Source organism: Staurois parvus, unplaced genomic scaffold, assembly GCF_062004578.1.
Source record: "Staurois parvus isolate SC_StPar_1 unplaced genomic scaffold, SC_StPar_1.0 ptg000175l, whole genome shotgun sequence".
NCBI classification, from domain to species: Eukaryota; Metazoa; Chordata; class Amphibia; order Anura; family Ranidae; genus Staurois; species Staurois parvus.
The window spans coordinates 6,148,193-6,172,080 of record NW_028317971.1 but is presented as its reverse complement, the minus strand read 5'-3'; the positions used below and the strand labels follow the sequence as shown (position 1 = coordinate 6,172,080).

At 40.7% G+C, this 23,888-nt stretch overlaps 1 protein-coding gene across 1 annotated transcript in view; it reads right to left on the bottom strand.

Annotated features, from left to right (window-relative positions):
* Positions 1–23,888, bottom strand: part of PODXL (podocalyxin like) — a 137,668-nt gene that overhangs the window by 11,081 nt on the left and 102,699 nt on the right. Inside the window, exons 4-7 of the mRNA XM_089676881.1 lie at positions 23,228–23,296; positions 8,110–8,278; positions 6,945–6,991; positions 389–550 (exon numbers count right to left, since the gene is read on the bottom strand). Of these exons, the coding sequence (XP_089533007.1) occupies positions 389–550; positions 6,945–6,991; positions 8,110–8,278; positions 23,228–23,296 (447 nt within the window). The remainder of the gene's footprint in view (positions 1–388; positions 551–6,944; positions 6,992–8,109; positions 8,279–23,227; positions 23,297–23,888) is intronic.

The following is a 23,888-nucleotide window of genomic DNA, read 5'->3' as shown; positions in this document are numbered from 1 at the left end:
ATATTTTTCATTCCTACTTCCAGCCAGCAGCTGGAACTTCACGCTCCCTAGTCATGTTTTTCAGCCTCGAAGCAGCTCATATTGTTTACAGAGCTCAGAGGTTCAAGCTCCAATTTACAATTGATCAAACAGAAACAGAGATTTTGAAAGAAAATAGATTTTGCTGTGCTTTCTCTTTTTAGAAAACCACAATGCATTGCTTAGCTTGTGCCATGGATGCAACCTGCATTACGACTGTAAATTTTTGGTTGTGAAATATAGATTTTGTATAAATAAAAATAATCAATATAATACATCATTTTGACTTAAAAAAATTGGCCCCAATCCACTGTAAGTTCCATTTAACAGCTGTGAGCGAATAATGAAGTAAATATGAACTGAGGTTTACCTGTTCTCTCTTACGAGCCTTTCTCTGGTGCCAGCATCCATAAGCAGCTGCGATGATTAGCAAAAGCACAGCCAAACTGACAATGGCACTTATGAGGGGAATGCTCACCACATCTACATCTTCTGAGTCTGCCCCATCAAAACTGAACAAATATGAATTATCCTGAACGTGAATGCAAAGAAGAATGATTACATCTAAAAGTATAACACACTAAACAGATGAATTGTGAAATATAACGAAGCAATATAATAGTCGCCTTCCTGGGGGTCACCAATTAAAAGGGCTCAGACCTTTGTAAATCAGAATCAGTGTTCTAAATGTGGATTTTACAATGAAGAAAATAATGTTAGACTACAGGTGAAACTCGAAAATTTAGAATATCGTGCAAAAGTTCATTTATTTCAGTAATGCAACTTAAAAGGTGAAACTAATATATGAGATAGACTCATTACATGCAAAGCAAGATAGTTCAAGCCGTGATTTATCATAATTGTGATGATTATGGCTTACAGCTCATGAAAACCCCAAATCCACAATCTCAGAAAATTAGAATATTACATGCAATCAATAAAACAAGGATTGTACATAGAACAATATCGGACCTCTGAAAAGTATAAGCATGCATATGTACTCAGTACTTGGTTTGGGCCCCTTTTGCAGCAATTACTGCCTCAATGCAACGTGGCATGGAAGCTATCAGCCTGTGGCACTGCTGAGGTGTTATGGGAGACCAGGATGCTTCAATAGCGGCCTTCAGCTCTTCTGCATTGTTCAGTTTCATGTCTCTCATCTTTCTCTTCGCAATGCCCCATAGATTCTCTATGGGGTCCAAGTCAGGCGAGTTTGCTGGCCAATCAAGCACAATAATCCCACGGTCATTGAACCAGGTTTTGGTGCTTTTGGCAGTGTGGGCAGGTGCCAAGTCCTGCTGGAAAATGAAGTCAGCATCCCCATAAAGCTCGTTTGCGGAAGGAAGCATGAAGTGCTCCAAAATCTCCTGGTAGACGGCTGCGTTGACCCTGGACTTAATGAAGCACAGTGGACCAACACAAGCAGATGACATGGCTCCCCAAATCAACACAGACTGTGGAAACTTCACACTGGACTTCAAGCATCTTGCAGTGTGTGCCTCTCCATTCTTCCTCCATACTCTGGGTTCTTGGTTTCCAAATGAGATGCAAAGTTGCTCTCATCAGAAAAGAGGGCTTTGGACCACTAAGCAACAGACCAGGTCTGTTTTCTTTTGCCCAGGTAAGACGCTTTTGACGTTGTTTGTTGTTCAGGAGCGGCTTGACAAGAGGAATCAGACATTTGAAGCCCATGTCCAGGATCCGTCTGTGTGTGGTGGCTCTTGATGCACTGACTCCAGCCTCAGTCCACTCTTTTTGAAAGTCCCCAACATTTTTTAATGGCCTTTTCCTGACAATCCTCTCCAGGCTGCAGTCATCTCTGCTGCTTGTGCACCTTTTTCTTCCACACTTTTCCCTTCCACATAACTTTCTATTAATGTGCTTTGATAGAGCACTTTGGGAACATCCAACTTCTTTTGCAATTACCTTTTGAGGCTTTCCCTCCTTATGGAGGATGTCAGTGATGGTTTTTTGCACAACTGTCAGGTCAGCAGTCTTTCCCATGATTGGGATTCCTACTGAACCAGACTGAGAGACCATTTTAAGGCTCAGAAACCCTTTTGCAGGTGTTATGGCTTAATTAGCTGATTAGAGTGGGACACTTTGAGCCGAGAATATTGCACCTTTTCACAATATTCAAATTTTCTGAGATTGTGGATTTGGGGTTTTCATGAGCTGTAAGCCATAATCATCACAATTATGACAAATCACAGCTTGAACTATCTTGCTTTGCATGTAATGAGTCTATCTCATATATTAGTTTCACCTTTTAAGTTGCATTACTGAAATAAAAGAACTTTTGCACGATATTCAAAATTTTTGACTTTCACCTGTATATTATAAAGCGCTACACAAACTGTTGGCACTATATAAATCCTCTATTATAATAATAATAACAATAATAGAGTGAAGGACTATATATTCCCATAAACATGAAGAGAGGATTTTACTATATATTGCAAATATTATTGCTGGTGATAAGAACAGGTATTTATAAAATAGGAGCTTAAGGCTTCGGTACCAGTTTAGTTATTTTAAATTTGACATTGAAACATAATGCAATAGTCATTTTTTTTACAATGAATCAGTATATAGACTTTTTTTTAACAACCAGGAAAATCCACTCACTATGAGTGTTGGCTTAGACCAGTGTCTTCCATGGTGTTCAGGTGATAGATTCACTTTAAAGTGGAGCTTTACACTGACTGAGGGGAAACATTTTATCACAGTGGGCAAGTATGCACTGCAAGTTTTCTAGACTTTAAAGCGGAACTATAGGCAAAACGTAGTTTTTTCCGCTTTGGATAGAGCAAGAAAGGGCTATGACCCCTGTCAGAAATTTTTTTCTTGCCATCTGTGTCCCATCGTGGAGATTTCCCTTCACTTTCTGTCCCATAGCCAAACAGGAAGTGAGAGGAAATGCCTGCAAAATAAGGGAATTCCTTGGGGATCCCCAGGTCACCAGAACTGTCCACATTGGAAGATTTCTCCTCTATTACTTTTCTGGGGGCTGGATTTTCTTTTGCTTTCACTTTCATTAATAATGGTAAACAGGACAAAGAGAGGGGGTGAACCTTCTCAACAGGGGCATACTGTCAGTATGGTGGTTCTAATCTCTCTGCACTCTGTCCAAAGCAAAAAAAAAGTTTTGCCTTTCGTTTTACTTTAACAGTCTATTTAAAACACCAATTCCGCTATACATATTACATTCTAATTATACAATAGCTCTACAGTATGCGTTAGATTTACAAAATGGGGGCCTACACACAATAAACAATCCATTCAATTTTTATCCAGACAGGAAGAGATTGCAATATCAGATTATAATACACTTAAACTGGCTTAAAGTAGAACAATAGGCAAACCTTTTTTTTTCATTTTGGACAGAGTAAGGAAAGGTTATAACCCCTGTCCCTTTATTATTTTACCATCTGTGTCCCCATTGTGGAGATTTATCTTCACTTCTGGTCTCATAGCCAAACAGGAAGTGATAAAATCCCTACAAATTACGAATTCCTTAGGTCTCCAGAAATAGTGTCCTCATTGGAAAATGTCTGCTGTATTAGTTTTCTGGAGACAAACTAAAATTAGCTTTTTTTTTTTTACTTTCACTTTTGATGATAATGGTAAACAGGACAAATAGAGAGGGTGAATCTCCCTAATGGGGGGACAAACAGTCATAAAAACCTCATCCATATTCCAATCCATCTCTACTCTATCCAAAACTAGAAAAAAGAAAGTTTTGCCTTTAGTTATACTTTAACAAACGTGTTTGCAAACCTATGGAAGGGAAATGTTTTAGAGAAATTGATATTTATAATGAAAGGCCTCGTTCACACGGGCTTACTTGACTCCTTTGTGGAGAATGTATGCAAATATGAGGCCTCTGTCTTGGTGTCCAGGCCCAACCACCAAGAGGCCACATATTTGTGTAGCAAAATGTAAACAAACTCTGCTGAGAGCGCATGACATGTGTACTCTCTGCACAGTTACAAACACCTAATGGAAAGCTATTTGCGAACAGGAGCTTTCCATTTATGTGACTACTGGGACAGCCAATCACGGCGGTCACATGATCATAAACCGTGCCCCGCCTCTTAGCATCAGAAACCCCTTAAAGGCCCAGGAGGCACTGACGTTAAGAGGTTAATTGTATGTCCATGTGAGGACTGTGTTTGCCTGCAAGGGGATGCACACGCGTTCCATGTATCCCCGTGCAGGCAGACCCATGTTAACCACGTGCCCTCCAGAGGATTTACCCCCTTCCTGACCAAGCCATTTTTTGCGATATGGCCCTGCGTTACTTTAACTGACAATTGCACGGTCATGCAATGCTGTACATAAATGAAATTTATGTCCTTTATTCCCACAAATAGAGCTTTCTTTCGGTGGTATTTGATCACCTCTGCCGTTTTTATTTTTGCGATATAAACAAAAAAAAACCAGACAATTTTGAAAAAAAAACCAATATATTTGACTTTTTGCTATAAAACATAGCCAATAAAAAATGTAAAGAATCAAATTTCGTCATAAATTTAGGCCAAAATGTATTCTTACTACATGTCTTTGCTAAAAAAAAATCCCAATACGTGAAATTAATTGGTTTATGTGAAAGTTATAGCGTCTACAAATAGCAGTACATCTACTGGAATTTTTATTTGTCATTTTTTTTATACTAGCAATGGTGGTGATCAGCGACTTATAACGAGACTGTGATCGGCATTCTAACACTGGGTGGGAACTGACTAACTGCCACTGACATCCCTAGTGACACTAATACAGTGATCAGTGCTAAAAAAAAAAGACACTGTACTAATGACACTGGGCAGGAAGAGGTTAACATGTGGGTGCAATCAAAGGGTTAACTGTGTGCAGTTTTACTTTGGAGACATGCTGCTTTGTATCTCTCGGCTGTGTAGAGAGATACAACACAGCATGTCCATGCTGACAGGAGAGAGACCTGTGTTGTTTACACACAGGTCTCTTCCCTGTCGGCTTTCCCCGACAATCGTCGTCCAGGACCCGGTGAGTGACATCCCTAGCCACCAATGGTGGCGCAGGTAGGGTGGAGCGCACGCACCCCCTACCCGGAAATGCAAATCACACACACACACACATATATATATATATATACATGATTTTGTGCAGTCCTGCCGTCCTGTAGCAGTATCTCTGCTATAGGGCGGCGTGCAAACAACACAATGGCTACATGGACACAGCCATTGCTCCCAATTTGACAGTTATGTGGATGTGGGTATGAGTCCCCGACTGCAGACAGTGTGCGCTCAGGGACAAGCACTCATGCACTTCTGTGAACAGGGGCTGTATCCGTGCAGCTGCTGCATCCCAATGAACATGAATGAAACTGCCTGCAGAGGAATGGACAGAACTCCTGTGCATCCCTGTGCGGGAAAAAAATGGCCCTCACATAGACATACACTTAAGTATTCCCATATGACCGAGGCCTTACTGTAAGTATAGTAGAAGGTTAGTCTGGTGTAAAAACGTCCCTTCTGAAACCCCAAACACACCAATATATGCTCACTGTAACCTGCACCCCCAGTCCTGCTTGCTTCTTTTTAAAACATTGCAATTTTTAATTATAGTAAGTCTGAATGAGACTGCCCAGGTTTAATAGCCAGTCTCCCATTAGGCTAGGTTCACACCTATGCAGCTTGCATTTGATCCTTTTCTGCAGTGCGTTTTGCGTTTTTGCACACGTGTTTTTGATGCGTTTTGTGTTTTGTTTTTTTTTTCTTGTTGCTAGGCAGATTAATCACTTGCCTTCCAGTGGATTTACCCCCTTTCCTAACCAGGCCATTTTTTGCGATATGGCGCTGCGGTATTTTAACTGACAATTGCACATTTATGCAACGCTGCACCCAAATGACATTTATGTCCTTTTTTTCCCACAAATAGAGCTTTCTTTCGGTGGTATTTTATCACGTGTGTTTTTTATTTTTTGCACTAAAAAGAAAAAAAGACTGACAATTTTGAAATAAAAACTATAGTTTTGGCTTTTTGCTATTAAACATGTCCAGTAAAAAATTTTTAAAAATCAAATTTTGTCATACATTTTGGCCAAAATGTATTCTGCTACATGTCTTTGCTAAAAAAATCTCAATATATGTAAATTATTTGGTTTACATGCAAGTTATAGTGTTTACAAATGGCGATATATATACTGGAATTTTTGTTTGTTTTTTTACTAGTAATGCCAGCGATCAGTGACTGCGGCGGGCATTCTGACACTGGGGGGAACTGAGTTGGTGTCACTGACATCCCAGTGACACCAATACAGTGATCAGTGCTAATAAAAAGCACTGACACTGTACTAATGGCACTGGGAAGTAAGGGGTTAACATGTGGGGGTAATCGAAGGGTTAACTGTGTGCTGTGTGTGTGCTTCACTGTAAGCACATTGCTTTGTATTGCTTTGCATAGCAGACAGGGGAGAGATCTGTGTTGTTTATTGACATGTCTCTCCCCCCGTCAGTGATACTCGGCGATCGCTGGATGCCGGCGGGGAATCACCAGCCAGGATCGAGTGATTGACAGTTGAGGCTGCGAATGGTGGCACGGGTAGGATGCACGCGTGGTGTGCATGCCGCTTACCCGGAGCTGCAAAATCACGTATGTAGACATCATTTTGCGCACACATGCTGCTCTGTACTAGTATTTCTGCTATAGAGGGGCATGGAAGCAGTAAAAATACATCAAAAACAAGTCAAAAACACATAAAAAACGCACTACATGCTCTTCCGCAGCGTCTCCATGGAAGTCTATAGAACCAAAAATGCAATAAAGCAGACAGAGTGAGACTACAACTGCTCTTCTTTTGCTAGCTAAGTACCAGGTATAGTAGTAAACAAATAAAAAAAATGTACATAATTGTACGAATGGAATTTCATAGAGAAACACTGTACCCCATTTTTTTTCAGTTGTGTATACAATTCTTTTGGCTCGAGGTGACCTTAAGATGGAAAAAAAAGAAAGAATGTTATATAATAAAAATGTTGTGACATTAAATATCAACTTTCAATTAATAGGAATTGTGTAAATCTTTAACCCAGCTTACCAGATATCATTGGTAAGGTGACTTGTACTCAAGCACCAACTCAACACAGACTACCTCCTGGTGAATGTATCTTGTTTTAATATTTGTGTGGGAAGTGGCAGTTTTCTATGTGAAATACTAGGCTACCCCAAGCAGTGCTAAATATGTAATATTTATAGACAGCACAATTCTTTGGTTATACTTATCTGCTCTGTTCAATGGTATTGCACAGATTGGCCCCTTATCCCCTTTTCTGGGTCCTACTCTAGCACTCTCTGGTCCTCCTCTTCTGCGAGTTTCCCATAGCAAGCTGGATGCTAAGGGGACACTTGTGCCGGTGTGCTCCAGAGCCGGGCTGTTTGCATCCATAAACACAGACAGAGTGGCTTCCCCCACCCCCACTGTGGCCTCCCAGGATTTGATTGACAGCAACAGGAGCCAATAGCTCCTGCTGCTGCTCCTGTGTCCTGTGAAACCAGGAAAAGCGGAGAGTGTTGGATCAAGAAAGAACTCAGGTAAGTGTTTGAGCAGTGGTGGTTTGCATTAGGCTCTAATTACACTAGTGTGATTTCAGATAACTTGAGTTGCACAGAATCACATGACAATAAAAATCAGTGGTGTCTGTTCACATCAATGCTACTCAGCGCTTTGCAATTTTGGGAAAGGTCTCTGTACTGCATTGGTGCGATTCCAGCATGATTTTGACCCCATAAAATATGCAAGTCAATTCAAAGTAGCATTAAAGTAGCATTCAAGTTGCGCTACGTAATCACACTGAATGTCAGATCAAAATCAGATCGCCGCAGTGTGATCCTAGCCTTAAAGTAAAAAATATCTAGACTTTAGAACCACTTAATAAATTAAAACATAAATAATTTAAAGGGTGAAATATAGTTTTAACATAGTAAAAATAGGTAAATAATACATTTTTAAATAGATATCTATAAATAATATAAAAATATTTCACCTGTACTCACTATTTACATATGCAATACTGCAGTACACTATATTCAAATTAGTTTATAGCTACGTACTTTCAATGAAAGCTTCAGCAATGACCAATAGATTTTCATGATTCCTGGCCAGCCGAATAAAACATTTATCTTGGTTTTCTTGGTATCCTGGTTTTAAAGCCTTGCATACAAGCAGGGATATTGTGTCTCCTGTTGGATGTCCATCTGCTGTGTGCATACTGTCAGTATCCTGAAAAAACACAAATGTTTCAAGAAACCATTGGACACGTCTTACAAATTTTTATATTTTATTTCTGTGTTAGTAATCACTGTGCAGGCCTGTAGAGTAACTGTGACTAATCTATTATTTAAGATCTGCTCCAAATCCTGCAATTCCCTATTATATTAAATCTGTTCATAGACCTGAGTTAACAGTTATCACACAGGTTAGATTAATATTATTATAATACAGGATTTATATAGCTCCAACAATGGCGCAGCGCCTTGCAAAATGAAAATAGACATTACAGTTACAATACAATGTGGTACCAGAGGAAACAGAGGGCCCTGCTCATTAGAGCTTACAATCTAGGAGGAAGGGTTGAGTGATACAAAAGGTAATAGCTGCGGGGGAATGAGCTGATGGAGGAAATAAAAGGCAGTTTACTAGTCAGGATAGGCTTCTTTAAAGAGAAAGGTTTTCAGGGATCATTTAAAGGTGGATAGATTAGGAGATAGCCAGACAGATTGTGGTAGGAAGTTCCACAGGATGGGAGAAGCTCAGGAGAAGTCCTGGAGGTGAGCATGGGAGGAGGTGACATGGGAACTAGAGAACAGAAGGTCTTGGGAGGATCGAAGAGAGAAGTTTGGTTGATATTTTGAGACCAGGTTGGTGATGTAGCTGGGGGCAGAGTTGTGGATGGCTTTGTAAGTTGTTGTTCGTATTCTGAATTTTATTCGTTGGGCGAGTGGAAGCCAATGGAGGGATTAGCAGAGAAGGGTAGCAGACACTGAATGGTTGGTAAGGTGGATGAGTCTGGCAGCAGTATTCATGATTGACTGGAAGGGGGATAGCTATGTAAAGGTAAGCCAATGAGGAGTGAGTTGCAGAAGTCGAGGCGAGAGATAACCAGGGAGTGAATTAGGAGCTTTGTGGTATCATTGGTTAAAAAGGGACATATTCTGGAGATGTTGCGGAGACTGAGGAGGCATGATTTGGACAGGGATTGGATGTGGGCCTGAAAGGATAGTTCAGAATCCAGGGTTACCCCTAGCACCCTGGCATGCAGGGATGGGTTAATAGTGGTGATAGTGACCCTGACCAAGAAATTAGGGGAAGAGGCACGTGGGGGAGGAAATATTATGAGCTCAGTTTTGGATAGATTGAGTTAAAGGAAGTGGTGTGACATCCAGTTTGATATCTCTGTTAGTAAATCGGAGATACGTGAGGATACTGATGGGGTGAGCTGAGGAGTAGAGAGATATATGTGTGTTTCGTCAGCATAGAAATGGTATTGGAGATCCAACTGAACCCAGGGTGTGCTATTGACAGTTTTCTGTGGGGCACTCATTTATGCCACGTTTATGACACAAATGGGTTTATTTACTAAAGCTGGAGAGTGCAAAATCAGGCTCACTTCTTTATAGAAACCAATCCAATTCTAACCTCAGCTTGTTCAGTTAAGCTTTGGCAATAAAACCTGGATGTTGATTGGTTTCTATACAGAAGTGAGGCTGATTTTGCACTCTCCAGCTTTAGTTAATAAACCCTAAAGGGACAAATGATGCGAAGTAAGCAAGCAGAAATTAGGGGAAATCAAAAGTGATTAGCACAGGTTTTTAGATCTGTATGACGACATTTGGTTGATAGGCTTGGGGCCATCAATAGACATTAGATTCTTGTCCAGTGAGACTCTACCTTCTCATATCTATGGGTGCCATAATAGTGGGCACATACATATCAATATGATCAGCTAATCAGTCTTTCAATGCAACTAAGATCACACATGCGGGCCTGATCCTGGACCAGGTTGTGTGCATCTATAGGCACAGACAGTGGCTCAGCCCTGTCCCCCGCTCCCTCCTCAGATAATCTGATGGATAGCAGCAGGACTCAGTGGCTCCTGCTGTTTGAGGCCAAACTTGTGAGAGAGGGGAGAGAAGACCTGAAGCCGGTCACAGAGCTGGATCAATATAGGACTCAGGTAAGTGTTAAGGAGGGGGGCTGGGGGCCACTGGTATTGTAAGGTTTTTTACCTCTAAGCAGAAAATATATTAAGGTAAAAAACCATTAGCCTTCACAACCACTTTAACCCCTTACCACGGGTGCCTTTAAGGGGTTTCTAATGCTGGGAGGTGGGGTGGGGTTTATGATCATGTGGCCACCGTGATTGGCTGTCACATGATCTGAAAGCACCCAATCGCAAGTAGTGATCAGGAGCTTTCCATTAGGAGCCAGTAACTGTGAAGGGAGTGGGCACGGTGCACACTCTTGGCACAATTCTGCTTTTCTTTGGGTATGCATATATGTGGCCTCTCGGTGTCAAGGCCCATACGCTGAAAGGCCACATATAAGTGTACTCTCGCAGCAAAGAGGTTAGACCAGAACCTCACTCTCTATTAGCACTGATTATTTTTCATCCTTATGCTGCTAGCGTTAGTAAATAGATAGGAAAGTTACATTTCTTCAGTTACTTCCTAATTTCCAGGCCTAGGCAAATGATGTCATACATCCCAGGAGTCTTCAGGAGGGGAGGAGTTTTCTCAGCTAAGCACACCCTCTTGCCTGTGCATCTATGCCAAGGGCAGGGGGATTCTAGGAAGTAAATGTTATATGAATTATCTGCCCTTACCTAAGATGGCCACGGCCAGAAATACTAGGGGGGTGTTTTTCAAAGTGATTTCTCAGCAAAATAAAGCATAGAGATATGGATAGGTGAGTTTGCTTTGAATATTAAAAATTAATAAAATAGCATTTTTGGTTTGTGCTGCTCAGATGCAGTGTGATCCACTTTAACCATGACTGTGCTTTATTTTTCTTCCAAAATTAAACTCATGCATAGATCAACAGCTGGCCAAAATATATTTTTAAACTTTATGTTGTATCGTCTAGTCTAGGAATGTTGCTAAATGTGTTCATTGTGCAATTGTATTTGCCTTAAACCTGGAATGTCATATTTTTTGTTTGGGCGATGACAAATAAAATTTTCCAGCAGTGATTTTCTTTTGGGAAGAACTTTAAAGGAAACAAATTGTACATTATCCAGCTGCTGTTTACTCCAACAATATTGCGCATTGCTATGGTGACTAGTATAGCTTGGAAAGGGTAATACAGACATCCATTAATCTTAATTTGCTGGTAAACCTATCTGTCTTCACCTAACCTGCATATTATATCACACAATCAGACATGAGATTTATGAACTTTGTAAGACTGACTTTAACTGCCCACAGACTTCAGGGTGGTGGGTTGTGCAGGCATGGACTGAGTGCACTCAGAATAAGTTCTTGTCAGAGCTCACTGTTACCCCTTGTTCACATATATGCGGCCGTACGGACTGCATTTTGCGCGGGCACAAGAGCCCATTCATTTGAATGGTTTCCCGTGCCCATGACACGCAAGGAAGAAGTCCCTGCACCTCGGTTCCCAGTACGGTTTCGGTTTCCAGTGTGGGTGGGGTGCCATTAGAACTAATGGCACCCACCCGCGGGTCTGCATTTCTCTGTGTGGGTGGTGCGGCTGCACAGATGTGAACCTAGGGTTAAAGTGTATGTATAGCAGACTTCTTCAACCAGGGTGCCCAGGCACCCTGGGGTGCCCTGAGGTTTCATCAGGGGTGCCTTAGCAAAATGTCTACAAATTGCCAAAAACCTGTATACAAACCAGCAGGTGGAACAAGCATGCCTTTTAGTTACACAAAGCCACAGGTTTTCATTGAGCACCATTATGACCTTCTAGCCGCCGGCGTCCTGACAACCAATGACATCATCAGTTGATAAGGAGGATGTCAGCTGCCTGCACAGCATCCTAGTTTGACTCTCCCCTGCCCCTCTGCATCAGTGCTGGGGTCACATTAGCACAGTGATGGAGAACAACTGAGGGGGAGAAGAGGAACACTGGAATACTAGTCAGTACAAGTGTGCAATAGTGTATTTGCTAAATCACCTCTAATGTTGGGTGTCCTACATGTGTGGGTGTTGCTGCGTTATATAAAACTATTAGAATAGTTTTCACATATTAAAATGGGGTGCCTCAAGACTTTCCATAATTTTAAAGGGTGATTTGACATCATCCATAATTTTGAAGGGTGCCTGGATTGAAAAAAGGTTGAGAAAACTGATCCAAACCTAAAATGTATTGTATTGCAGATTACTAGTCCTTAGATGTGGTGGCTGTTTTACTTTTCTTTTTTCAGCTTTTTTCTTTATTTCACCAGGTGATCCTGCCAGTAACACACCTCCTGTCCTAGGGTGACACTGTTTCCTCACTGTACTATATCTATGGAGGACAGGACATTGTGTTAGGACTACAGAACATGTGCTTTTTCTTCATCTCTTTAATAGAAGTGAGGGTATTCTGTAGTTTGTAGAGGAAAACTGCAGTTCAGTGCACAGGAGGATGCAAGGGCACTGATGTTCTGGCAGGATCAACAGGGTTTTCTTGTACTTGCAAAAAATGTACTTAGCCTAATTAAAAAAACTGCCAAATCCACAAACTTTTAAGCTACAATATACCTTTTTGTTCTTGGGTTTACACACACTTTACCTTGTAAGCAAATCTCCACACACAAAGTCCTTACATGCATACTCTAGTATTATTGGGTGTATTATATGGGTGTACAGCAACCGAGGCACTGTAGAATAAAATGGTGGTGATGCTTAGGAATATGGTGCATTTTAATTACACTGTTTAAACGCCAAGTAGTGGTAAATGGTATTTCTTCTATATCAATAACCTGTAAGTACAGCTTGGCAAAATCTATAAGCAGCTTCACTGCAGAGGAGTGTACCTGATAATAGGAAGATGACAATGATTTGACAGAGGAACCTGCAGCAATTAAAGCAAAGGCCTTTGCTGTAATTTCTGCAGGTTCCTCTGTTAAGTCATTGCAATCTAGCTCAAGGGCTACATGCAGAAATGAGAAATGCTTTACAAAGTAGACTTTTTATTTTTTTGACACACTATTCTGTCTATTGTCACACTATTCTGACATGTGACAACTGCAGCAAAACCACACCGTGTTTGAGATGTCATTAGAAATGAATGGCACACAAATGGGCGTACCACATTTTGCCATGATCACAATGAGATTTGGAATCACGGGAAGTATCGCTGTGTTTCCACCTGTGTTCTCAAATCAACAGATGTGAATGGGACTTAAATAAAATGGTATTGCCTGTAGGACAAAAAAAAAAGATCTTTCTGCAAGAAGCTTCTGACACTTTCTATCCCCCCCCCCCCAGATATGCTGTCCTGTTCATCAACACAATATGCTGGGTTTGTAGAAAAACATGGAGTGATGTTTAAATGGAATGTACCCTTTTGAATGTTTTTTTTTAGATACAGTGCATATAAAAAGTCTACACACCCCTGTTAAAATGTCAGGTTTCTGTGATGTAAAAAAAAATGAGACAAAGATAATTAATTTCAGAAATGTTCCCACCTTTAATGTGACCTATAAACTGTACCACTCAATTGAAAAACAAACTGAAATCTTTTAGGGGGGGGAAGTAAACATAAAAAAACCCCAATATAATGTGGTTGCATAGGTGTACACACCCTCTTATAACTGGGGGTGTAGCTGTGTTCAGAATTAAGCAATCACATTCAAAATCATGTTAAATAGGAGTCAGTACACACCTGCCATTATATAAAGTGCCTCTGATTAACTCCAAAAAAGTTCAGCTGTTCTAGTAAGTCTTTTCAGACATTTTCTTAGTTGCATCCTACAGCAAAAGCCATGGTCCGCAGGGAGCTTCCAAAGCATCAGAGGGATCTTATTGTTAAAAGGTATCAGTCAGGAGAAGGGTACAAAAGAATTTCCAAGGCATTAGATATACCATGGAACACAGTGACGACAGTCATCATCAAGTGGAGAAAATATGGCACAACAGTGACATTACCAAGAACTGGACGTCCCTCCACAATTGATGAAAAGACAAGAAGAAAACTGGTCTGTGAGGCTGCCAATAGGCCTACAGCAACATTAAAGGAGCTGCAGGAATATCTGGTAAGTACTGGCTGTGTGGTTCATGTGACAACAATCGTCCGTATTCTTCATATGTCTGGGCTATGGGGTAGAGTGGCAAGATGAAAGCCTTTTCTTACGAAGAAAAACATCCAAGCCTGGCTAAATTTCTCAAAAACACATCTGAATTCTCCCAAAAGCAAGTGGGAAAATGTTTTATCTTCTGATGAAACCAAGGCTGAACTTTTTGGCCATAAATCCAAAAGATATATTTGGCGCAAAAACTACACCGCACATCACCAAAGAACACCATACACACATTGAAGCATGGTGGTGGCAGCATCATGCTTTGGGGCTCTTTTTCTTCAACTGGAACTGGGGCCTTAGTCAAGGTAGAGGGAATTATGAACAGTTCCAAATACCAGTCAATATTGGCACAAAACCTTCAGGCTTCTGCTGGAAAGCTGAACATAAAGAGGAAGTTCATTTTTCAGCATGACAACGACCCAAAGCATACATCCAAATCAACAAAGGAATGGTTTCACCAGAAGAAGATTAAAGTTTTGGAATGGCTCAGACCTGAATCTGATTAAAAATCTGTGGGGTGATCTGAAGAGGGCTGTGCACAGGAGATGTCCTCGCAATCTGACAGGTTTTGAGTGTTTTTGCAAGGAAGAGTGGGCAAATATTGCCAAGTCAAGAAGTGCCATTCTGATAGACTCATACCCAAAAAGACTGAGTGCTGTAATACAATCAAACACTGCTTCAACAATACTCATTAAAGGGTGTGCACAATTATGCAACCATATTATTTTAGTTTTTTATGTTTACTTCCCCCCCTAAAAGATTTCAGTTTGTTGTTCAACTGAGTTGTACAGTTTATAGGTTACATTAAAGGTGGAAAAAATTCTGAAAGGATTTATCTTTGTCCCATTTTTTTACATCACAGAAACCTGACATTTTAACAGGTGTGTGTAGACTTTTTATATCCACTGTAAAAGAAAAAGAAAAAAAAAGATTATAATGAGCTAAAATTATAACTGCCGAAAAGATATTCATACATCTTAATTCATTGCTGATTGGCTGTCACGCTGTCAGGAGACACCACAAATTCAAAACATGTCATCTGTCAGTATATCAGAATATGTCACCCATCATAATAGCTGAAGTTGCATAAAGTCTTTTTTTTTTTTTCCTGTCAGTACATCAGAATAGCTTAGATTAGTCATACATTGTACTATGATAGTTAAATTAAAAAGTCTCATAATGTCTGACTAAACCATGTGTGGGGCTATGTACGTATATATCCGTTTGTCCATGAACATCGGTATGTGGAAAGACTTCACAAAATTTGACAAATGTCACTTTCACAATCTGTCACAGTCTGCTTCATTCATATATTATGTAATAATGTAACACTGTAGCAGAAGTGCCTTAGCTCTACACAAGCACCCAGGAAAGACTAGAATCCATCCAATAATTCATAATATCATCAAATGTGTTTTGGCAGCAAAAGAGCACCTGTACATCTTCTTTCTAATGTACTTGAATTCTGAAAATATGCCATTTAAAGCGGAGTTCTGCTCAAAAGTGGAAGCTCCACTTGTTTGCCTCCTCCCCCCTCCACTGTCATATTTGGCACTTCTTGGGGGGGAGGGGGAATGGGTACCTGGTTTTGACAGGTACCTGCTCCCACTTCTGGCTCAGTTCGCCACGGTGAAATGAGCCGGAAGTTCAGCCCCCTCCTTCCTACCACAGTCTCCTGGGAACCTTCACAGGTCCCAATCAGAATGCGCAGTGTGAATCGTGCATGCTCAGTGGGCACCCGGCTGTAAAGCCGCAAGCTGTCACAGCCTGGTGTTCACAGTTGTGATGCCAGCACAGAGGAAAGAAGAGGCAGAGAAGGGACGGTGCGGGTGAGCACATTGCTGGACCCTGGGACAGGTATGTGTGTATTTATTAAAAGTCAGCAGCTACAGTTTTTTTAGTTGCTGATTTTTAATAAACACAAAACTGACTGGAACTCCACTATAACTAGAGTTCAAGGAATTCATACACGTCCTTGCAAACATTTAATTACAACTACAGATAAAGCAGAATTTCATGTTTAAGGTGAACATGGCCTAAACTATACTATATTACTCAGCCATAAACTAGATCTGCTCATATTGTGTGTTCATGTTTATTAATATTTTGTCCTTTACCTTTCTAAGATCTACTTTCATTTGTCATTCTAAATAGAACCCTGACAATTTGTATTGTAACCAGCAGATGGCAGTGTAGCACAGTATGACCACTTTGTTATATTCCTAAAGGGTAAGTCTTGTGCAGAGAGTGAAGTCAAAAGAGCTGGCAATCAAACTCTCCTTTTCATTTCCTATATTATTTAGAAAAAACTAAAGGGATTATATGAATTCCATAGGGCACTTTTATGTGTGAGGGTTTATGATCCCTTTCCATCCAAAGAAAAGCTTATTTAGATATATTTATTTATTTAGCATTCTTTCCAACTACACTCTAAGCCAATAGTCATACAATTACCCCCAGTAGCTCATTTCTAACGGCAGTCTTGTCTTTTAAAGGACTGTCTGCTGCACTATTGTTAGCTACACCCATCGAGTAAATTACAGTTGTAAGGATTGTATTATGACCAATGCTAGCACCAATTATGTATAGATAAACAGCCACAAAATGTGTATTCAACTTGAAACAGGTTGGCTGACAACTCTACCTAACAAGTCTGCTTTCAGGCTTTTTCCCAATAGGTTTATAAATAAACTTTGTAATCAAATGTGTGTGAAATATTTGCATAACTATACACTTCAAAGGCAGATTTTAAACATAGGCAGATTTTATGTATATAGTGCTCAGCAAAAATGAGTACACCTGTAAGGGACCGCCCGGCGGTACCACTAGCACTCCACTGGTCGGATGTTCCCAGCGCACGGAGTCTAAGCCCCAGGGTACTTGTTCACCAGGGCCCCTGATGGTGGGGATGGACTTGGAGTACCACAGGACCAGGTCGTGACTACTGAGGACACCCGTCAGTGGTAGGGGTATTCGCCAGGGGCTCCCACGGGAGAGAGCCAGGTGTGAGGAGGTCTGGAGACCCCGTAGAGAGGGACGGATGGATGGATGGATGGATGGATGGCTGAGCAGGAGCAGGGTCATACAAGCCGGGTCGGTAACTATGGGGACGGTGCGGTACAGAGCAGCGGGCAGAGAATAGTCGGGTCACACGCCAGGTCAGCAACAGCAGGTCAGATCCAATAGGGGGCATACAGGAGAGAGGTCAGGCAAGCAAGGGTCAAAACAGGAGAAAACAGCAAGGTCAGGGCACAATCCGGGTCAGCAACTTACTTCAGACAGGTTCACAGGTTCACAGGATACAAAAGACCAAAAGGCACTGAATGACAGCTCAGGGCCGTTTAAATATCCCGCCCTGCGCTGTCATTGGTGCCAGGCGCGCGCCCGCGGTCACTACTGCGCATGCGCGAACCTGATTGCCGCGGTCGGCCAAGTCCCGGCGCTCGCGTACAGGGAGGTGTACTGCGCCTGCGCCGGGACCAGCGGCGCGACGATCCCCGACAACACCCCAACAGATTTGTCAGAAAACCTTTACTTTCCTATTCAAATTAACATTTTCTATGGGATACTATAATACAAAATACTCTCACAAATGTGGGCCATTGATTGCAAATAAGATTTGTTCATTTGCACGCACACAAAAAAAGTATTTTTCCTAACAAATTAATTCAAGACCATGTTGCAAAAATGAATACACCCCAATGAAAGTCTTAGGAGCAAAGTAAATGTTAGACAACAAAATTCTAATTAAGAAGAATTCAACTACATGTGAGTCTACTTATTCATTAAACAGGTATCCAGCAGACAGCTGATTATGAAAAGGGTGTTGCTTAACAAAGAAACCCCCTTCCCATTTCATGCTGTCAGCAATAAAGAAGATCAGTAAAACTTTACTTATCAGTCAGAATACTGTGGCAAAAGTGATACAAAAGTTTAACAAAGATGGAACTGCAGCCATCTCACAAAGACGTCCAGGCCATCCATGAAGAAAATTGCCATGCAATTTCACTGCAGTTAGCTAAAGAAGTAGAAAGCCAAACTGGGGTGATTGTTTCCAGTGACACAATACAGCGTACACTGCAGAGGAATGCATGGGTGTTGTCCATGAAGGAAGCCTCTCCTAAAGCCCATGCACAAAAATCCCACCTAGAATTTGCCAGGGCCCATTCTGACAAAGAAGAAGACTACTGGGACTCTGTACTCTGGAGTGATGAGAACAAGATAAATATACAATATAAAAGATGCGGCGCTATAGATAAAATGTCCAAAATATCAATATATGGTGGTTTAGGTGATTAATGTGATCACAAAAGAGTTATATCACAAGCAAAGTGACATGCGGTGCAAAACCAGTCTTTGTGACAATTATTTTTCTTCAAAGTGCTGCTTCCATGCAGTAAAACGTGAAAAGGATAAGGCTGTGCACTCACCAGATGCACAGTGTAACTGCGCATTTAGAGATATATTATCTCCACTAAATCCACAAATGGCTTCAAAAGGTCAGGTCAGGCCGGATATTCCTCCGTCCGCTGAATGTTGCTAGTAATCCACGGTCTCTCTCTTAGGTGGCTCTATAGGTGATGAGTGACTCACCAAGGGCCACAAAGAAAGGAGACCAATAGCGTGATACCGTTTAAGGAATATTTATTTCATATACAGTATGATATAGGAAAACAAACAATCACTGACCATGAGGTGCATAGAAAGATGGCCGCTTATCCCCTTTGATGATGTGCGGTTAGCACGAAACGCGTCAGAGTAGGAGCTACAGCGTCACTATCTCTCTGCCGCCGGCACCACGGAGGTCCCGGCGGCCATCTTTCTATGCACCTCATGGTCAGTGATTGTTTGTTTTCCTATATCATACTGTATATGAAATAAATATTCCTTAAACGGTATCACGCTATTGGTCTCCTTTCTTTGTGGCCCTTGGTGAGTCACTCATCACCTATAGAGCCACCTAAGAGAGAGACTGTGGATTACTAGCAACATTCAGCGGATGGAGGAATATCCGGCCTGACCTGACCTTTTGAAGCCATTTGTGGATTTAGTGGAGATAATATATCTCTAAATACGCAGTTACACTGTGCATCTGGTGAGTGCACAGCCTTATCCTTTTCACGTTTTACTGCATGGAAGCAGCACTTTGAAGAAAAATAATTGTCACAAAGACTGGTTTTGCACCGCATGTCACTTTGCTTGTGATATAACTCTTTTGTGATCACATTAATCACCTAAACCACCATATATTGATATTTTGGACATTTTATCTATAGCGCCGCATCTTTTATATTGTATGGTTTCTAAGGCTTTTTGGTATCCTTTTTTGATGCTGTGGCTGCTTTTTGTTTTCATAGCGCTCACAACTTCTTTATATATTAGAACAAGATAAATGTTGATGGCTTCAAAACTGTATTGGGTTACAAAGGTGAGGAGTACAACGGAAAATGCATGGTGCCTACAGTGAAACATGGTGGTGGCAGTGTCCTTCTGTGGGGCTGCATTCATAGATGTACAGCTCTATATTGAAACAGAAGATGCTGCCATCACTCCGTTCCCTTGGTCTTCATGCACTTTTCCAACATGACAATGATCCAAAACACACAACTAAGGCCACTGTTACATTTCTGAAAAAGAACAGGGTGAAAGTGATTCAGTGGCCAAGTATGTCTCCTAATCTGAACGCAATCGAACAACTATAGGGAAATCTGGAGAGAACAGTTGAGCATCTCTCTCCATCCAGCAAAAAAATAAATAAAATGTATGATAGATGGAAAAAAATAGATGTTGCAATATGTTGACAACTTGTTCATTCCATGCCTAGAAGACTTGGTGCTGTCCTTAAAAATAATGGAGGTCATGCAAAATACTAGAAACAATAGTTTTTGTTGTGGGGTGTATTCATTTTTGCATCAACTAATTTGAGTAAAACAGAAGATTTTATAATCTAAGTTATATTATTAACCTTACTTTCATGTAATGAGCTAAACAAATGTTCTGTAAAACTCAGTTTTGTCAAAATGTTGGAAAATGTTCTTGTGCACATTGGGATATTGATTAAAATCTTACTTATCAACAGGGGTGTACTAATTTATGCTGAGCACTGTATACATATATATATATATACACATACACACACACATTTTTTTAAATTAATTTATTTCTTGTTAATTTTTGTTTTTTTTGGTTAAGGCATATTAAATTCAATAACAAACATTTATGATATTGCAGCTTACCAATTCTTAGATGTGATAGCTGCATTAGTTTTCTTCTTTAGGCTTTCTTTTCTTTATTGTCACCTGGTAAGTCTCTTTTTTTTCAAAAGAACAAGCTCTCTTGCAGATGTAGCAGATACTCTTTCCATTTTTGGATGATGGATTAAACAGTGCTCCGTAAGATATTCAAAGCTTGGGATACTGTATATTTTTTATAACCTAACCCTGCTTTAAACTTCTCCACAACTTTATCCCTGACCTGTCTGGTGTGTTCCTTGGCCTTCATGATGCTGTTTGTTCACTAATGTTCTCTAACAAACCTCTGAGGGCTTCACAGAACAGCTGTATTTATACTGAGATTAAATGACACACAGGTGGATACTGTTACTAATTAGGTGACTTTTGAAGGCAATTGGTTCCACTAGATTTTAGTTAGGGGTATCAGAGTAAAGGGGGCTGTATACAAATGCATGCCACACTTTTGAGATATTTATTTGTAAAAAAAATTGAAAACCATTTATCATTTCCTTCCACTTCACAATTATGTGCCACTTTGTGTTGGTATATCACATAAAATCCCACTAAAATACATTTTCGTTTTTGGTTGTAACATGACAAAATGTGGAAAATTTCAAGGGGCGTGAAAACTTTTTTCAAGGCACTGTAGAGGGCTGAGACAAAGCATTTACCATTGACAGGGGTGCTTACAATAATCATTCTGTATTTACTTACGAAAACTGTTGCGTTAACTGTTTATAAAGTGTGAGCTGGAGTTTGGCTTTGATATACTGTATTAGTGCATCTAAATTTTCTAGCTCATCTAACACTCCCCCCAGTGGGGGCACTCTAAATCAGGAGGTGTGTTACTGGTCAGATCACCAGGTGAACACAGAAGGAAAATAGCCTAAAAAGTAAAACCACATCTAATTGGTAAGCTGCAATATATTACCTTTTTGTTTTGGTTTTAATAACCACTGTAAGCCCCATAAAGTTGGCAGGTGTTTAGAGGCAGCATATGTGGCTTCTTGTGGAACTTAAAATTTAGGTGGTATGATACAATGACTACTGTTACAAAATGTCATTCTCTTCCTAAGATCCTGGTTTTCCTAAATTTTTCATTTCCTTTTCTATTATGACTGTATAGGCCTATCGCTGAATATAACTCTTTATTAGAAGACAGAGACTCTGAGAGGATATTTGCCCTACAGAACACACAATTAGGCTGTTTCCAACCCCCTCGACACCAACCCTGAATTCTACTGTGACACCCTCTAAGGGGTATTTTCACATCAATTGATACTCTGGTTTTTATGATATATATGGTGATTGGCATATTCTCATTTGCCTTAATGACACACATTGCCCTTTGACACCTACACTTCCCTTTTTATCTTATGATCCTGCAGACTACCTCACTAGCAAGGTTTCCCTTTCTAGATTATTGTTGGTAATGGATGTGGCCGTTATTATGTCATATGACTTTTTGTTGGACCTTCGTTTGGATTAAAAAAATGCAAAATGTAAAAAATGTCAAACATAAATCAAATAAACAAAATGCAATGTTGCTAATAGGGCAAGTGATTTAAGTATGTTGGGTCCTTCCCATAGGAGTAACTGGAACCTTCAGGGCCCTGATGCAAGAACCATGAAAGGCCCCCCTGACCCCCGGGTAGTGATCCTGGTAGTTCCGCCACTGGTGTCAGTAGTTTTTTATTTTTGTTATTTTTTGTTATTATTTGTTTACCATTAAAAAAAAATGTACAGCTTTTTTTTTACAATATTATTTTTTTACAATTTTTTTAGGAGCCCTGTTGGGGGGCTAAACAGACCTCCGATGTTTCACCTTTGAGACAGAGAAAAGAGATTGAGGACACAGCCCTCTATCTCCATCTCACCAGCACAGAATGAATCACAGGAATAGCTCTGTACAGAGGCTCCTATTCATTCATAAACTGAAGCATAGTAAATGCAGTTTACAATGATTCAGTTATGAATGGACAGAGTCAATGATCAGTGCGAATCACTGAGTCTGTATTTAAAAAAGGAAGTGGCTGATACATGACACATTTACTGGCCCCTTCCCCATTCTTCATTTTGAAGAGAGCACAGGGGGGCCGAAGAGCATTGGGAGGCAGACAGCATGTGGGGGCCAGAGAACACGGGGGGGGGGGGGGGACAAAGGGACAGGTCTTCTGTATCCTGTCAGCTGCCTGACTTACAGAGTCTACCATCTTTTTAGTGTATGGTGTGTGAGATCAGACTACTGGGCAGGAGTTGCATTATCACTGGCTGTCCAATAGCTGACCAGAGGATATTCTGGGTGCAAAAAAAGCATTGGTAAAGATGGTATCAGTGACAGCTGTCATTGCTAGAGCACAGTAAACCCAAGGAAGGTTTCTCATAATGTGCATGCATGCCATGCATACTTACACGTCATGGCAAGTGCACCCCGGTCCCCACCAGATGAAGTTCATAAGGGTTAGTGGGAACACCCAAAAACTCCCAGGAAAAAAGTCAAGGATTCTGTTGAAGTATCCAAGTTATATAAGTAGCCAGAGGTTTTGCTCAACCCAATAAGCTGCCTCCATCTACAAGTAAAATATTACTTTTGTTTGGACTGAACCTTCACAATTCCCTGTAATTAGTGTTGATTGCAATGTTACAGTACTAGACACTGAAAGAAAATAACATATCCCGCATGGTACTTACACAAATTGCTGAGCCTTTAATGTTTATCTTCACATAGGATTCCTGGGTTGTTATGTTTGTGCATTTCACCTTGAGGGAAATAAAGTACATATTTTATTAATTTGCATTATGAAACATAAAGTCTGATTGTCTGCGTTTACTCGTTGTCTTTGCACACAAAAATTATTAAAGTGGTCATAAACCTCAAAAATGAAAAATGAACAAAGTGTATCCTTATCTGATGTGTACTTGCCTCAATCTAAAACTCCTACTGTGATTTCGGTCTGCTCTCCTATTTCTCTGCTCTCTGCATGAGTCACTTCTGACAGTCTATGCCAGCCTTTTTCAACCAGGGTGCCTTCAGGTTTCTTCAGGGGTGCCTTTGAAAAATGCCTAATATTGGCCAAAAATTCTATACAAGCCGGTAGGTGGATGAAACCTGTGTTTTAGTTACACAAAGCCACAGGTTTTCATTGCACACTATTACAACCTTCCAGCCGCTAGCGTCCTAACAACCAATGCAATTGTTGGTTAATAAAAAGCATATCGAACGCCTACATGCCTTGTTTGTCCCTACCATGCCCCTCTCCATCAGCACTGGGGTCACATTAGCTGAGGGACAGAAACAGAGAGGAGAGAAACATTGGAATACTAGTCAGTACAAGTGTACTAAGGTGTATTT